Source organism: Micromys minutus, assembly GCF_963924665.1.
Source record: "Micromys minutus genome assembly, chromosome: X".
Lineage (NCBI taxonomy): Eukaryota > Metazoa > Chordata > Mammalia > Rodentia > Muridae > Micromys > Micromys minutus.
In genome coordinates this window covers 19,543,312-19,561,100 of record NC_137970.1, presented here as the reverse complement: position 1 = coordinate 19,561,100, position 17,789 = coordinate 19,543,312, and the positions used below count along the sequence as shown (strand labels likewise).

At 46.9% G+C, this 17,789-nt stretch overlaps 1 protein-coding gene across 4 annotated transcripts in view; it reads right to left on the bottom strand.

Annotated features, from left to right (window-relative positions):
* IQSEC2 (IQ motif and Sec7 domain ArfGEF 2) overlaps nucleotides 1-17,789 on the bottom strand; it is an 80,821-nt gene that overhangs the window by 12,322 nt on the left and 50,710 nt on the right. For all 4 annotated transcript variants that reach the window (XM_080909514.1, XM_080909508.1, XM_080909509.1 and 1 more), the window contains 5 exons: nucleotides 9,796-10,057; nucleotides 8,642-9,043; nucleotides 3,316-4,211; nucleotides 1,636-1,797; nucleotides 1,034-1,156 (listed from right to left, as the gene is read on the bottom strand). In XM_080909514.1, coding sequence (XP_080765640.1) covers nucleotides 1,034-1,156; nucleotides 1,636-1,797; nucleotides 3,316-4,211; nucleotides 8,642-9,043; nucleotides 9,796-10,057 — 1,845 coding nt within the window. The remainder of the gene's footprint in view (nucleotides 1-1,033; nucleotides 1,157-1,635; nucleotides 1,798-3,315; nucleotides 4,212-8,641; nucleotides 9,044-9,795; nucleotides 10,058-17,789) is intronic.

Genomic DNA, 17,789 nt, shown 5'->3' with positions numbered 1-17,789 from the left:
GCATCTGGAGTCCATCTTTTTCATTTTCTCCAACACCCACCAGGAAAAATCATAACCACTACCTGCTGGGAACTTCCCCAGGAGACTTATGTACACTGTCTTATGCAATTCATCACAGCACTGCACGAATGCTCTTTCCCCATGCCTTTCTGTCTTTCTGCCTGTAGTGCTGAGGACTGAGCCTTGGGCCTTGACTATGCTAAGCATATGCTCTACCACTGAACCACACCTCCAACTCCCAAGGAGTCCTACTTTACACAGGATATAATGAAGGCTTGAAGTGGTAACTTGCACAGGCAATAGAGCTGGTGAATGGTAAAGCCGGGATGAACGATCATCTGGCTTCAAAGCAAATCTTCTTCCACCTCTCCTGAGAAAAGCTCCAAAGGGGTGGAGCAAGATTTGGACTCAGCTCTGTCTGATCTTCAAAGCATTTAGAGCTAAGCATAGATAGCATGGGGTTAGATACCCTCGGGTTTAAACCCTGGTTTGGCTAATTTACTCTAATGCCCCTGTATTTCAGATTTGTCATCTACAAAATGAAAATGCCAGTAGAAGTGTCTACCTCACAGAATGTTAGCCTTTTTTTCTTCAATACTGGGCACAGAAACCAGAGACTCAGAGTCATAACAACCAGCAAATGCTCCACCACTGACTTACACACTCAGATTCATGAATGCTATCATTTACTGCCGATCTTGTCACTTACTACTGTGCCTATATCTCAGATGCTAGATACTTTATTCAACGGACTCTGAACCTTACAATTGGCTCTTAAGATGCAATTTATCATTTCTGAATTTTTGCTTGGTTAGCTTTTGTTTGTTTTGAGACAGAGTCTTTTAGTGTAGTCTAGGCTGTCCTGGAACTTACTATGTAGACCGGGCTGTCCTTGAACTCAGAGATCTGCCTGCCTCTTCCTCACCACACCAGACTTTTGTTGCGAGAAATTTATAATGCTGAGAGTAGCTTTTTGTGGAAATAGGGCCCCAAAGTAGAAAGGGGCAGCTTCAGGAGCGGGAAGCAGGCACACCTGAAAGCTTCAATGAGTCGCTCCACTTTCTGGGCCTCACCCTGAACTCGGATATGGGATTGGAACTTCCTGAGAGCATCATCCAAATCCATTGAGGAGAAGTCCATCTCATCCACCACACAGCTGAAGGGTAAAGAAGCAGGGTGGGTGGTGGCACTCTTCATTTCTCTACACAAACCACCAACGCACCCACTTGCACAAGCAGCCCAACACTCCCACTGACAGACTCCCATATTTTGGACCTATGGACACAAGTATAACATCTGAAGACAGAATGTTTAAAACTCAAGCAAGAAAATCAAAGGCACACAGTCACTAAGAGTGCTCTCCCTTAACCCGTTCATTTCAGTGATGGAAACCTGAGGCCCAAAGCGAACTATTAGATGAACATGCCCTGCCCAGAACCACCCTTAGGAGATTTTTGGAATAGGGTCAAGAGAATTAAGACCCTTCTGGAACAGAGGGTTATGGGAACAGGGAAAAAAATTCATCTTGGTTTGAAAAGTTTATCTGAGCAAAAAAGATAGACTGCCCCCTTCCTCCCCCCTGCCTTCCTTTTTCCAGGAATCCCTGGCCCGCCTGCCCCATGCTGGGCTCCTCACTCCAACACGTCTCTGTTGAACTGCTTCTGCCGGTTCCCCAGGAATTCCCCTATCATCTGTCGACTCAGGCCTTTCCGCTCCAGGATGAAGTGAGCCACACCCACAGGAGTGTCTGACAGGAAGCCTCGCTCAATCAAATACTGGATACCCTTCTCTGGCTTCCTGCAGAAAGAGAGGAGGTAGATAAGATAGGTGTTCCTCTAGAACTGTGCCTGGTCCTATATCTAGAACGGATTCAAAACCAGACGAACAAGGGTCTCAGAGAGCCAAGGACTGATCATGTGGTCAATTCCTTCAGGGTACAGATGAAAACATCGCAGCATCAGAAGAAACTACTTTCCCATTTCACAGAGTTTCATAATTCCAAGGTATCACTAATATCCTCTTTTACCTGAGACATACCACAGTTAGGGAAAAAACAAAACAAAACAAAAAACAACCCAGCATCTAAATGAGAGGATGTTCTCTGCCAGAAATTATGATAGGTCCAGAAATCATCAGAGTCCAGAGAGGGGACTGAGTTCTAGACCAAGACTGTTTCCCTGAGTCACAGAAGTAAAAAGGTTACTTTGTTACCTCTCTAACATCCTACCCAGCCTCAGTGACTGTTTCTACCGAGGAAGCACCTCCAACGTTTTCAGTTGGAACTGTGCAGGACTTGAATGCCTTGGGGGGGGGTGCGCTCCATAAAACTAAAATTTGCAAGTTTGGACTTTAATGTTCTAGGAGTCTCTGACCAATCATTTTCTAACTGCATGACTTTGGACAACCCATTTTACTTCTCTGGGTCTCGGTTCTTTATCCCCAAAATAAGAATATTACTATAAACCTTGCTGAAGTTATTGTGAAAATTAAATATAGGTGGCAGTGTTTAACAGAGTATAAAGATGCGAAGTATTTCATCAAATGCCTTCCATCATTCTAATGTTTCCTAATTGCATTTTATGTTTTCTAATTATTTTCTAATCAAATGCCACTCTCTCATCCCCATTCCTAAGCACCTGGCATAGAACCAGGCACCTAGAAAGAGCTTAGTCACCATTAGTCACACCAGCCTGCTACCAAATACACAACCCTACCTACGGAAAGATGGAGAAACTGAATCCTAAAGAGGGAACGCAAATTACCTAAGACTAGACAACGAGTGAGCAAAGGCAGACTAGGGATCCTGGTCTAGGGTTCATTACAGTCCAGATTGCCGCCCCCCTCTGAAATGTGGGAATAGGGGGGACAATGCCCAGAAGTCATTTGGGGGAAACATCTTGCTCAAAATCATACAAACAGGTACTGAAAGCACTAGAACCTGAACTCAGGCATGTTGGGAGCCTCTCTATTCTGTAGCCCTGTTTTTTGTGGGTTTTTTTTTGGGGGGGGGTTCTTCTTTGTTTCTTACTTTGGTTAGTTGTCTTTTGAAACAGTCTTACTTTGTAGCCTAGGCTGGCTTGGGGGGTCACAACAGACCCCAGGCTATCTTCTAATGTGTGGCAATCCCTACAGAGTGCTAAGATTTCCAAGTGTGAGTTACTACATCCACCTTCTGCTGTCCTTCTTGTCCCAGGACATCTGGGAAGAAATACCATTTCATCAGATGTCAGGGTGGCAGGCTTGGAGCTAGCCTCTAAAACAAGGTGCTAACGCAGGGCGGGAAGAGGCAATAAAGCCAGAACCGAGAGCACATACTTATTGAAGAGGTTGAGGCCAATTCTGTAATGCCGCCTTTGTACCACATCGTTGTTGAAGGCCGGCGAGTCCCAGCTGTGCCTAGTCTCCCGCTGGTAAGTCTGCTTGCACAGGCCAGAGGCTGGAGGTTCCCTCAGGCTATCCCGAGAGGAGGAGCCAGAGCTGCAGTTGATGGTCTCATTAGAGTTGCTGGAGCTCTCCAGGCTCTCATTGTCTCCACCGTCAGAGTTCTCACCTGCCGCCTCACACTTCCCCAACCTCCGACCTCCAGCCACACCACTGGGCCCAGTACCACTATTGGGGGCTGGTGGCAGGGGCCCTGGTGGGGCTGGAGCTGGGCCCTCAGGGGCAGGGTAGTGGCGGTGTGGGATTGGGGCCCTGCCTGGTGGCCCCTTGTGCTTCAGGGTCCCATGGGGGCTGCAGCCATCAGCCTCATACACCAGCTGGCGGTGGACAGAGCCGCGATCTGAGCGGTCACTCAGGTCTACAGAACTGTCACTAGGAGGCTCAATGGTGAGGAGGGGGAGGTGTGCAGCCCGGAGCCGGAAATCCCGGCACTCCAAGCACCCAGGACCCCTTCGAGTGCCTTCCTCACGGCTACCATCTTCCCGGGTCCCTGGTGGCATTGGTGGAGGAACTGGTGGGAGGGGAGCTGGTGCCCAGAACTCAGGGCGGCCTTGGGGTGGGGGTTCTGTGCTGGGCAGTCGCTCAGGTGATGGAGGAGGAACTGGGTCATCCAAGTAGAGGGGGAGGTCACTGAAGGATGTGGCTGAGCTGTCTTCTTGCTGTTCCTTTGATTCCCGTTTCTCCAGTTGGGCTGACCCTGGCTCCTCAGACATAGGCCCTGACGGGTGACAGTTCAGGGCCTCATCAATGGATTCAGCCAGAGACTTTACCTGTAAACAGCGAAAGGTACAAAGAAAAGGGAATCATAAAGAGAGAAATGGTACAAGGGTCAAAAGGTGAGAAGAAAGGAAGGGAAGGCAGGAAAAGTTTCCTGGTGGGTCAGCCCAGAAAGCAGATCCTTTGCCATAGGTTCTTTAAATGTTTAAAATACATACTTATTTAGTGTGTGTGTGTGTGTATGTGTGTGTGTGTGTTTTGCCTGCATATGTCTGTGCATCACATGTGTACATGGTACTAGTAGAGGCCATCAAATCCCCTGAAACTGGAGTCACAGAGGGTTATGAGCCACCATGTGGGTGCTGGGAACCAAATCCAGGTCTGCCATCTCTGCAGCCCTAATTTCTTTTAAAACAAACACACACACACACACACACACACACACTGAAATTAAATGTTTTCATACAATATATTCTGATCATAGTGTCTCCCAAATCCTCCCTACCCACCAACCCCCATGCCTTTTTTCTCCCTTTAGCAAACAAACTAGAAAATTAATTTTTAAAGGACAAAGAGAAATCACAAGAAACACACACAGACATCTAATAAAAACCCATAAAACACAAAATTGGAAACCATAATACATGAGCAAAAAAATCTGTAAGACAAAAAAATGTTCAAACAAAGCAGTATGAGATAAAAGTCTACGAAAATACCACTGAGTCCGTTGTGTGTTGTCTGGTCAGTCCCTTATTTGAAACTTTATTACTTTTTAAAAAGTTGCAAAGAACTCCATAGGTGCTTACTAGTTTATAAAAGAACTCCCAGGGAGTCACTGTGAGTTCCCAGAGGCTAGGACTAACATTGACAAAATGCCTTCTTGGGCAGTCCAGTATCTCTGTCTCCATATCAAATACTCCCTCCTAGGGCTGGCGAGATGGCTCATTGGTTTCGAGCACTGGCTGCTCTTCCTGAGTTCAAATCCCAGCAACCACATGGTGGCTCACAACCATCTGTAATGGGATCCAATGCCCTCTTCTGGTGTGTCTGAAAATAGCTATGGTGTACTTATATAAAATAAATAAATCTTAAAAAATAATACTCCCTCCTCCCTGATTCAAGCCACATTCTTACCTCTGTCATATAGGGTCAGTTCCCATCCAGGGAAAACCCCAAATCTCAGCTTTCTCCCAGAGCACTCAATGGGAAACTCTTAGGAAATCCATAATATTTACCCTTGAGAAAATGAACACCCAGTAACTCTGTCTCCAGGTGTACTCGGCTTCCAAACTGGCCCCAGTGATCTCTTCCTCCTGGTATTCATAATCTTACATATCAACCGTACTAGAGTTAGTCTGTGTGGCCCACGACACATGGCAGAAGTGAAGGCATATCATTCTGGCATGACACAGGCAAGCACTGCAAATTCTGTCTTGCAGGCTCTTTGGTTTGTGTTCTTTCAGACTCCTCACTGAAGGGAAGCTATACTGTGAACAGTCCTGAGAGGAACTGCCAACAAAGAGGTAATTGAGCACAGAAGCAGATCTGTCAGCCCCCGTCCAGTCTTCTGAGATCGGGTCCCACACAGCTTAACAGCAGCCTCCCGAGAGACCTAGAAACAGAATCAACTAGCCATACCCCTTACAGCTTCCTGGCCCCCAGAAACTGCAGAAGATAATAACTGTTGTTGTGTGTGGTGACACACCTGTAATTATAGTACCCCAGAGGCTAAGCCAGGAGTTCCTCAAGCTCAAGGCCAGCCGGGGCTACACATTGTTCCGGCCAGGGGGAGGGGGGGAATAAAGTGATTGTTGTTTAAGCTCAGTTCTAATCTCAGGTATGTGTGAGTATATGTACAGAAGCCACAGCATGTGTGTACAGTCAGAGGACAACTTTGTGGCACTTCTTCCTCTCTTTCCATCTTTCCATAGATGCCAGGGATTGAATTCAGGTCTCCAGGCTTGCACACCAAACGCCTTTACCCACTGAGCCATCTCATTGACTCCCTTTGATTTGTACTTTTACCCCTAGGGTCAGATTTAAGTGACTAAATGTTGGGGTAGTTTGCTATACAGCAATAGGTATAATACATTTTCCCCCAATCTGTCTTAGATAGCCCTGAGTGCTAGGATCAGGCCTGGTTCTTCTCTCTTCTCCATCAGATCGTATTTCCCTGTTCTCTGTTCTTCCCTTGAGGGATAGGTGTGAGCCCAGTTTCTATTTTAGATCAGCTACCCCTTGACATAGAAAAGATGCTTAATTATCACATGAATGGATGGATGGATGATGCAACCTTCCCTTCATTACTTCTTTCCTTCCCTTCATTTCACTAGCCTCAGAGAAGCAAGCATAGACCAATGATAGGGTGAGATAACAGAGTTTAGATCACAGCGATTTCTTCTTTTATAAAACTTCATTCATTCAACAGTTTCTACCAAGTACCTCCTTGGCTTTAGGAGAAAAAAAAAAAAAAACCCAACTAACTTAGCAGGTACTGCATACCAGGTACTTTCGGTATGTTACCGAAAGTAACTAATTGAAATGCATCTTCACAACAGCTCTCAAAACAGCACTAAAAAGAAAGTTTTACCTCCATTTTGCTGATCAAAAGGTGAAACCATCTGCCCGAGATCATACAGCTGGAAAATGGCACAACTGAGGTTTTGACACAGGGAGCCATGTTTGGAATGACCTCCCATTCCTCTTGCTCCCATGGCCATTCCCATCATTCCATGGTCTAGCAGCTGCAATCACAGTGCCTGGACAAACAATGCACCCTGCACCATCTCTAACTAGAGACATCCTTTCAGCCCTCTAAGGCTTACTTACAATGTTATACTCTCCAAGAAAGTGGTCTGGTCTTCCCAGAATCCCCTCTGGTTCTGAGCTCATTCTATTTTAGGAGGTGGCCATATGTTTGTATGTCACAGTGCACATGTGCAGGTGAGAGGTAAACTTTCAGGAATCTTGTCTTAGGGCTGGAGAGTTGCCTCAGCCATTGCCTTAGTTAACTTTTCTAGCCCAAAGTTTCAAAGTCCTTCCACAATCCTCCCCCAAACATGGCCAGGTCTGTCATAGGATATCCCATGAACCTTGTACCAACTTCTGTCTTAGTTAGGGTTTCTATCCCTGTGATAAAACACCATGACCAAAAGCAACTTGTGGAGGACAGGGTTTACTTCAGCACACAGCTTGTAGTCCATCATCCAAGGAGACCTCCTTGGTCAGACAGGCCAGAAACTCAAGGCAGAGACCTGGAGGCCTCTGATGCAGAGGCCACTGAGGGGTGCTGCTTACTGGCTTGCTCCCCATGGCTGCCTCAGCCTGCTTTTTTATATAGTACCCAGGACCATCAGTACATGGAAGACACCACCCACAGTGAATTGCACACTCCCACATCACTCACAAGCCGAGAAAATGCACCATGGGCTTGCCCACAGGACAGTGTGATATGGGGCATTTTCTCAGCTGAGGTATCCTCTTCTAAAATGACTCTCTCTATCTGTGTAGAGTTCACGTAAAACTAGCAGCCCAACCATTAAAAGCACTTGCTACTCTTGCGGAGGACCCAAGCCCGTTTCCCAGCACCCACATTCAGCATCCACATTCATACAGTTTCATGGAATCAGATACCTGCTTTTGAATGCAACGGGTACACGGTGTGCATGTGGCACATGAACATACATGTAGGCAGAACACCCAAACATATAAAATAAAATAATCAAATCTTTTTATAAATCAGTTTTGGGGGAACTGGAGAGATGGCGCAGTGGTTCAGAATATATACTGCTCTTGCAGAGGAACTGTATTTGGTTCCCAGCAGCCAAGCCAAATGCATCTCAAATGCCTTTAACTCTAGCTCCAGGGGATGTGACATCCTTTTCTGGCCTCCTTGGGCACCCGTACACACATGGCACACACACACACATGCAGATACACAAACATACAAATAAAATAGTTAAAATAAAGAACCTGTTCTCTCTCCTTCCATAGTGTGGGTTCTGGGGATCAAACTTAGGTCATCAAACATGGCGGCAAGTGTCTTCACTCCACTGAGCCATCTTAGTGGCACTATGGTGCCCATGTTCTAACATGCTTGTTTTAGCAATGGAATTTTTTTTTTTAACAGCACTGGAGATGAAGCACGTAGTGTGGCACATGTTAAGCAAGTGCTACTACTGAGGTACATCCCTGTGTTTGGGGGTTTTGTTGGTTGGCTGGTGTTGTTTGCCACAGGTGTTCCCAATCTTCCTGCCTCAGTCTCCCCACTGCTTCAATTACAAGTATACACTCAGCTGTAACTTTCTCCTTGTGTTAACAATTCGCTCTCACCACTCTCCAAGTCTCAGCCCAAATCACTGCTATTTGTTGCTGTTAAGTGCTTAATCGTGCAAATCCTTGCAGTTTGGAAAACAGATAAAAAGCAGTAGAAGTAGCTAGAGCCTGGGAATGGAGAACAAAAGCCCCTTTCAGGGCTCCTGACCTGTTTGGAGAAGGAGTCCTCGAGCTCTGTGATGTCATTAGAAAACTCTCCAGATGTGGTGACTGAACTTCCACCACCATCGATGCCCCCACCACAGGAGCCTCCATAGGGGAGGCCCCGTTCAAGCCGGTGGCTCCGGGCGCCAGCCATGGCACCTTCATCCAATGAGGCAGGCTTGCCCTCGAAGTATGCAGGGTTCTGTGCTTTCTCGTACTCCTCAAAGGAGAACTGCATCCGCATGTTGGACAAGATGATTCGGCGGGACATGCGGCTCTCTGAAGCTGAGCTGCGCAGCCGCTCAAAGTTCTTATTCATGCGGTACTGGCGAAAGGCTGTCTGGATGGTTCTGGCAGCCCTGCGGCTCAGGAAGGAGCCCCCATACTTCCTCTCCAGCATTTCCACCTGTCAGAGGAACAAGTTCAGAAAGTTGCCAGAGCCTCAACCATATCCCAGTCAAGTCACAACTACTAGAAGTCATGACAGGCTCTGTGCCCAGTGTTTTCTCACTTCCAATCCCGAGATGTACACAGGGGGGAAAGGAAACATATATATTTAAAATCAAAAATAGCTTAGAAAAAAAAAAAACGAAAGAAACAAAGAAAGGAAACAGTAAATGAAGAGGAGGAAGCTGAAGGAAGAAGAGAATCAGAGAGAGAAAAGCAGGAAGGAAGGAAAGAAGGGAGGGGTGAGGGAGGATGGACCTACAGTCCAAACATCTAGGCATAGACATAATTAATGTGTTGATAACTGCCCTCCTTCCAAGTCCTGTTTTTCTTAAATTTTGCATAATGTCCTACCCTCCTTCCCTTTTCTCTCTTTCATACCCCTAGACAGTGCACTGCATCATAGTGTGAAACTGTCAAGTTATGTGTGTGCCTCCCCCCTTAGACTGCATGTTGTTGAAGGCTGGATGCAGGTCTCATTCATCTTCTGGAGCCCATTATCAGAGTCCGATAATGTTTGCTGAGTGAATAGGAGGCTCAGTGCATGTGCAGTGAATGTGTGAATCACCTGTCCAAAAATAGGTCCTGGAGCCTGTCCTCTCCAGTCCCGGCTTTACTGTCGATCCTCCCTGAATACCACCCTCAAGTGTCACACCCCAGCCTCCCTCCATATCCCACTCCCATTTTCAACCAGAGTCATCTCTTCTGCACCTTCTTGTCCTGCAGGTCTGTGGAGAGTTCATAGCTGTCTGACAGGGCCTTGGAGCGCTTTATCTCCTCCTCTTCCTGCTTCCTCAGGGCGACACTGGCCGGCTGGAGGCGTGCCCTCTGAGCCCAAGGAAGGCCCACCCCAGCAGGGGGGCCCCCCATGTGGCTGCTGGTGGGGGGCAGCTGGCTCAGCCGGTAGGGGGGTTGGCTCCCAGGACTATCAACCGCTGTGCTCAGGTCACTGCCTGGGGCATCACCCTCCACACTGTGGGGATGAGATAAAATGAGCCAGGATGTGGCAACAGGAGAGAGGCTTGCTAGGCCCAACTCAGTGAGTACACTAGATCCTGCCCCCAACCCCATCTTCTCCCATTTCCTCAGATACCTAAGGATTCCAACATTCAAGAGACCGTCAATCTGTCTGTTCACTGCCTGCACAATTCATTCACTCAAGTGCCCTTGTTTTGTTGTTGTTGTTGTTTGGTTTTGTTTTCTTCATTCCCTTTCAGTCCCTTCCCGTCAGAGCTCCATCTCCATAACCCATTTTTTGAGACACTGTTCCCTCAAGGGTGTCTTCTCAGTTTTGTCCTTAGTCCTACCCACCACTCCTCACAATCTGGTCCAGTCACAAACTTACCCCTAGCCTCTTCCCACTCCTGTCCCTGGCAGCTCCAGCCTCAATTCTTTCCTTGCCCTGATGGCCCAGTCGTTCCCTCCCCAGACCTGTTCTCCTCCCAGCTAACTCCCCATGCAGTGATTTCCCTTATAGTCCTATTCCCAGAACTACCCCAGACCAGTTTCCTCGACATAGTGCCCCCTCCCGGCCCAGGTTGATGATACCTGCCCATCCGGGTCCTCCCTCCCCCACCCAGCCCTGCCCCTGTGCCCTGCCCCTGCCCTTAGCAGCCTGGAGTCCAGGCCTGGCCAGTTCCCAGGGTTCCCAGGCTGCTGCTGCTGCTGCTGCTGTTACTGCTGCTGTTATTGCTGCTGTGGCGGCGGCTGCTGCTGGTGAGAGGGCAGGGTGAAGGCACAGGCTGGGCCACAGTGGGAAGTGCCTCCCCTTCAGCATCCTCACAGGTAAAGAGCTGCCCTGCGGGGAAGCTTCCTTTTTCTCCTCATGTCCTCCCCTGCTCTGCTCCTGGAGGAGGGCAGGGGGCTCTCAAGCAGAAAGGTGACAGAAGCTGGGTCCCAGGTCTCGCTTGCTGGGGTTACCTAGAGCTGTTGTTCTGCCAGACCTGCTCCACAGTGCCATGGCAACCAGGGTGCCAGGGAACCCAGGTGGCAGCAGAGCTCCAGGGCATGTTGAGAAGCACAGAGGTGGGGTGAACCAGGAAGGCTGTTGTGGGAGAATGGGTGTGGCTGGGGCTAAAAGAATGTTTTGTTTTGTTTTGTTTTGTTTTAAATCATAGAAGTAATATAGGGTGTGTGTGTGTGGCTCTTGGCTAGTAAAAGAATTAAAGGGCCACTCTTCCACCTCTATTGAGAAAGGCCAGGGGGAAGGCAAGGGCAAATTGTGTGTGTGTGTGTGGGGGGGGTTACCTAACTGGCAGAAGTGCCTGCATTATCTGGTGTCTGTCTACCATCTGCACTGGAGGTCAGGGGCAGTAGTGCTGGGCTCTGCCCTGGTGGTGTTTACCCTCCACCCTCCCAAGTACTAGTCAGAAGGAGCCTGAAAGGACTGCTTCGCACCCTAAATTTTCTTTCTCTCGAACCTCTGAGGCCTACCCTCCACAGGTTATACCCAGCCCAGTCCAGCATCAAAGAAACTCCTCCTGTCTCCCTCAGGATGGAGATCCTGCTCACCAGTCTCTCAAACATCTCCCTTACCAGTTACACATTTCAAACTCAGCTTTGAGCAACTGCCTCCTCCATCCACCAAACATCTATGGCTCTCATTGTCTGCAAGTTAGTCCAATTTCCAATCATTCTGGCACTGAAAACCTCTCAAGGTTCAACAGACAATGCTTTTAGAATACTTAATATTTTGGTACCGTTCTTACCACTTTGTACTTAATAACTTGGCTGTTCCTTCCAACAATGCTATAAGGTTGTCATTTGTCTTCGTTTTATATAGAAAACAAAACCTGGAGAGGTTAGCTACCAACAATACAAGCAGGATTCAGCTACAGACGGAGTGACTGCAGAGTTCACACTCTCCATCATTAAGCAGCCCAGATTCTGTTTCTCTTACATGTTCCTCAGGCCCTTACCTCCCAAACTGCTCAGATCAGATCTTCTACTCCTAATGTTATCCCCATCATTTCTGCTAGTGCAACCTAGTTCTGTTAAGATGCAAGGTATAGGCTCCTACTGAGATGCCCCCTGAATCTTGCCACCAGCCAGAAATTACTGTTGATCTTGCTCAGAACCGCCCCCCCCAAATCTTTATACACGACTTCTGTTTTGTTTTGTTTTTTTTCTTTCTGGCACAGATTGGCTTTGGCAAAGAGTGCAGGACTCTCAGTATCCCAGCATAGGAAGAGAATTTAGTGATCTCGCTGCCTGGCACAGGACGTGGGACCTAGACCAGATCACAGTAGGTGTTTCTGGTGTAAGTGAGTCAGTGAATGTTCTTGGTGGCTGCTCTAATAAAACTCACTCAAATTTATACCACACACTTCAGGCTTAATTGCAGATCTCTTCTCTATCAGCCCATCTTTCTTTCGCATCTAACCCTAGTACAGCTTCCCATAATTCATTCCATAAACAACAAGCAAGTACTTTCCATATATCAGCACTAAACACCAGAAATACAATAAAAACCAAAGCCACCAAATTATTTCTTCAGAAAGGTGATATTATAGTGAGGGAAACAGACAACAAAGAGAGGGGTGTCTATCATTTCAAATAAATGTTAAGATAGAAAAAAAGCAGAATATTAAAAGATACTGTTTTAATTGCGTGTGTGTGCATGCATGTGTTATGTATATGTGTGTATGAAAGAGAAAGGCAAAGGACATAGCGAGACAGACTAGTGATAGAACTCAGAAAATTTCACAGGCTAGGCAAGCTCTTTACCACTGGGCCACAAACCCAGCCAAAGTTGCTATTTTATATGTGATGCTCAGGAAAGCTTCGGTTGGGGTGGAATGACAGAAAAGCAGTGGATGTGAGGGAGTGGGCTGTGTGGCTGTCTGAGGCTACAGAGTCGAGTCAGTCCAACACGTCTACATGTTTAAGGATCAATAAGAGATAGTATAGCCAGAACCCAGTGAACAAGAGAGAGTAATGAGAAATAAGATTAGACATGTAATGAGAGTTGTACTAGTTCACTTTTGTCAACTTGACACAAGTTAGCGTCACCTAGAAGCAGGGAGCTCCAACTGAGGATTTGTCTCCATCAGTTTGGCTTGTGGGCATGTATGTGGGCATTTTCTTGATTGTCGACTGATGTGGGAGGGCCTAGCCCACTGTGGATGGTGCCACCCTGGGCAAGCAGTCCTGGGGCATACAAGAAGGTGGGTAGAGCAAGCCATGGACAGCAAGCCAGTAAGCAATAAGTCTTGGCTTCAGATTCTGCCTCCAGGTTTCAGCCCTGAGTTTCTGCTCTGCCATTCCTGATGAGGAAATAAACCTTTCCCTCCCCAAGTTGCTTATGGTTCGTGTTGTATCACAGCAACAAAAAGCAGACTAATATAAGGGACACTAAGCCTATCATAAAGACTTTGGCTTTTGCTCTGATTAAGATGAATATAGGGAAGGATGTAACCTAACTTGTCATCAGTAGAACAATTTCTAGCTTCCTTACCTGGCCTGAACCCTATACCACACCTAAACTTGACTACCTTCTGTTCTCGCTTCAACATTTAGCTCAGGTGTGCCTTTCCACACCTGCTTGTCTCCTTCGAACATGTTGCCTTACATACGTGCCCCTCCTTCATGTTGCCATAGGCTCTGCAGACATCTCTACCCCTTGCAGTTCCTTGTAGCAGGCACTGTTAGCTCCCTTCATAGTGAAGAGAGGTAGAGTTGATGTGACTGTAACTCAAGGTAATACATAGCTATTAAGAAAGCCACACTGCAAACTCAGAGCTGAGACTACCCCCTAATGATATTTCAGCACCTCTCCTACTCCTAACCCTGTGCTGCTCCAGGCTCTCTACTCCTTGGTAATCCCTCTCTTGAGAACTTGCTCCATTTTGATTGCAAAGACAACAGTCTCAGGAATTATAGGGCGGCAGCACAGCCTCCCATGGGAGAGACCGGCCAAAAACAAGGAGAATGCTTGAGAGGATGCTTTTGCTATCACACATACTGCTGAAGAATCTATGACTGGAGGTGTGGAACCCCTCACTTCAGAGCCCTTAAAACATTCAGCAACAGGCCAATCACATGGAACCCCACCCCACGTATGGACAAGTATAACATCACAGACACATTCAAAGGCCAACAAATCTAGAAACAAATATATGCATCCATAGTCACACAGAAGTATACATGAATACACGTAGACCCAACACACATTGCCTGCTGGACTATTCTTCAGGGGGAAATGAGAGCATCCTTTGTAGAGGGGGAGAATAAGCCATGCTACACAAATAACCACAGAACAAAGTGGAAAGTTATCAGGGGTGGGGAATACAGGAAGTGACGGGGGAGTAAAGGAGAGATTCCTTCTGCTTGGGGGTGGCTGAGCAGAATAAAAATAAACTGGCACTTAACTATGCACCTACCCTGTGTCAGGCATTTTCCACACATTATTTAATCTTCATGGCAAACACAAGGAAGGAATTAGGATTCCTGTTTTACAGAGGAAGAAAGCAGCTCTAAGGGGGAAACTGACTGACAAAGGTCACTGAGCTAGCAACTGGCAGGATAGGGATTCAGACCCAAAGCCTGTGCTGGCCCTCCTGCTGTCTTGAAGTCTTCCCTGGGAGAGGAAGCTCGTGGACTGTGCTTTGCCTAAAAGGAGCTAAAGGAGATGAGAGTAGAGCAATCTTGTAAACCAAGGCTCTAAGATGGAGGAAGCAGGTTAGGATGCCTTCTAGGGACTTGAGGTTGGTTTGCCTATGACAGACAGTGGGGCCCAGACCCTTTCCAGATGCTACTCCTGTTTAGTGTGGGGGGGGGTCTTTTCTCCCTCCTTCTCTTTATTGGTACTGCCCAGAGCCAGGAATTCAGCCTGGGAATGGGAATCAGAATGCAGTTGCCATGGAAATGAATGGAGACTGTTGCTATGGATACCATAAGATGAGGGCAAGAGGAAAGCAAGGTTGCTGAAAACTATCCCCATGACAACTTAGGTTGGAAAGGGAAGGGACTGGAAGTGAAATACAAGAAAACAAGGGTATCAGGGTATGTAGATGGAACCAAGGGCTTTAGGTTCTTGAAGTAAAAGATTGAAGGTAACACAGAGAGTGACAAGAGCAGGGCCTTTTGCTGTCCAATTCAGTGCCACCTATCCACAAGTCCAATCCCAAATCCAGCCTGGATTAGCTAACTGCTGAGGGCTGTTAACCAGATAAACAGTGGGAAAGCAGACTCTGGGATTCTAGGTTAGAATCCTGGATCTGCTCATTTGCAACCCTAGAACAATAATAGTAATATTTTATTCTTTTTACCAGTCCTAGCAAATGGGAAAAGTCTGGCTTTTCTCACCGAAGGAGACACAACATAGGTGAAGAAATAAACGCAGTTGCAAAAGGTCTCAAAGATTCCAAAGGAGCCGGGACTCAAAATAAAGCGTATCTGAGCACGCGAGGCAGGTAGTATGGCTTAGTGGCAAAACATTTACCCAGCATCCCCAGTTTAGGGTTTGATCCCCATATGTGTGTGTGTGCACACGCACGCGCGCGCGCGCGCGCGCACACACACACACACACACACACACACACACACACACACACGAAACAATGAGTCTGCATAGAAAAGTTCCTGTTCTTCCTGTCCCCTTCTGCAGTAGAATCCTTGTGCGACTCCATTTCTCTCCACTTCTTCCCATAGTGGAATAGACCCTGGGGGAAATATTTGTGGAGCGGTAAGTGAGGAAGCAGGAAAGGCTGAAGTCAGATAGGAAAAGCTCCTGCATTTAAGAACAATGACTCATGGATCTGTTCAGTCCACAGAGTTGGAGCGAACTTAACAAACACGTTTTAAGGACTATCCAATCCCACAGATGCAAGTGAAGCTCGGGCAGTGAGAGTGACTTTCTCTCCTAAACAAAAGTTGTGCTTTGAGCTACAAACACCTTTGCCACCTCCACCACCTCCTATTACCCCTGACTCTGTTCGATATGTTCCAAACAAACAATAGGTGACTTGCAATTCCCATAGAGCAAGCTTATCCATCACTTTTCTGCAATCAAAGACTTGCTTTATTTTTGTTGTCCAAAATGTCTTTTCTCCTTTTTACCCTTGGACTTAACTGGCCTAGATGAGCTCATCTTCATTTTGAATACCCTGAACAGGCAGAACCTCTAGCCAAGAGAATTCTGACTCACTCTCACCCCATGAGCACCCAACAGGTCAGGTACTGTCTCCTCTGTGTCTCGTGCTCACCCATCTCATGGTGGCCCTTACTACCAGTCTCTCTTGAAATATGCATGGCCCACTCTTGATCCCCATATCTGTTTTTCTTTTAAACAAAAAGATCAATTTTTAAAATATTTATTTCTTATATTTATGTAAGTACACTGTCTTCAGACACACCAGAAGAGGGCATTGGATCCCATTACAGATGGTTGTGAGCCACCATGTGGTTGCTGGGAATTGAACTCAGGACCTCCGGAAGAGTAGTCAGTGCTCTTAACCACTGAGCCATCTCTCCAGTCCATTTTCCCCTTCCCCCACATCCGTTTTCCAAGAGAAGTGGCCTGGCATGATTCACTTTCACAGAGCTACCATGCAGAGGTCAGGGCCTAGCACACCTTGCTCAGCTACCTTGTCCCCTAAATATACAGGTAACACGTCTGTGTCACCATCTGCCTGATAACTGTTGCCCTAAGAGCCACAGCCCCATGTTTAAAAGTCAACCATATCCTACCCCTTTGATTAAATATACTGGGCAAAGACATAGAAACTTCCAGGTACAGAAAGCCAGAGCTTACACAGAATCCTCATATTCTCAGGACTTCTCATGCCCAGTCTCACATAATTATACTTCCTTAGATATACAGCAGCTCGTGTAGCCTCACACGCATGTGCACATAGATGCACAGACACACTGAGGCATATTTTCTCACAACAGAAATAGGTCTGCTCCCTTCCCACAGCACAGCTCCCTCCTGTCCAGCCACTCCAGTTGCCTGAACAGGTGTCAAGCCTTTTTACAGTTTCTAGTCTGTTCTTGACTTGCGCTCTTCCTTCATTCAGTTAAACCCCTGCCCATTTCCTTCTATTTCCACGGAAATAAAGTAGAGAAGATGTTCTCCTCCTCACAGGCCATCTAGATTCACATATCCTCGAGAGACACTTGAGCACAGTAATTACTCGCCATTCCCCAACTTGACCCTAGCACACACCAGTGGGCTTTTTTTTCTCTATATGGTTCCTATCCCCTGAAATGTCTTCTCACCTCTTGCAACCTAATCAAATCTTTCCCAATATCTGAGACCCAATTTTTATCCATTTTCTTCCAGCAAGCTGCCTGGATCCTGCCACTCCCCACCCACATTTCCATTTCCTAACATAAACACATCATAGAAGGGGGAGCACAAAATCACAAAGGGTACCCTTAAAAGCAACCAATGCTTCTCAACCTTCCTAATGCTGTGACTCTTTAATACAGTTCCTCATGCTGTGGTGACCCCCCCCCCAAGAACATTATTTTGTTGCTACTTCATAACTGCAATTTTGCAACTGTTATGAATCATAATGTAAATATCTGATGTCTTAGGTGACCTCTGTGAAAAGTCATTCAGCTCCCAAAGGGTTGAGAACTACTGCTTTAAAGAGTCTGTGCTTTCAGCCAGGTCAAGGAAGTCTTTGCAGTTTTGTTAGGGGAAATGGCTTCCTCTCAGAGATCCTAAAGTTAGAGTATAAGAACCAAGGAACTCTAAT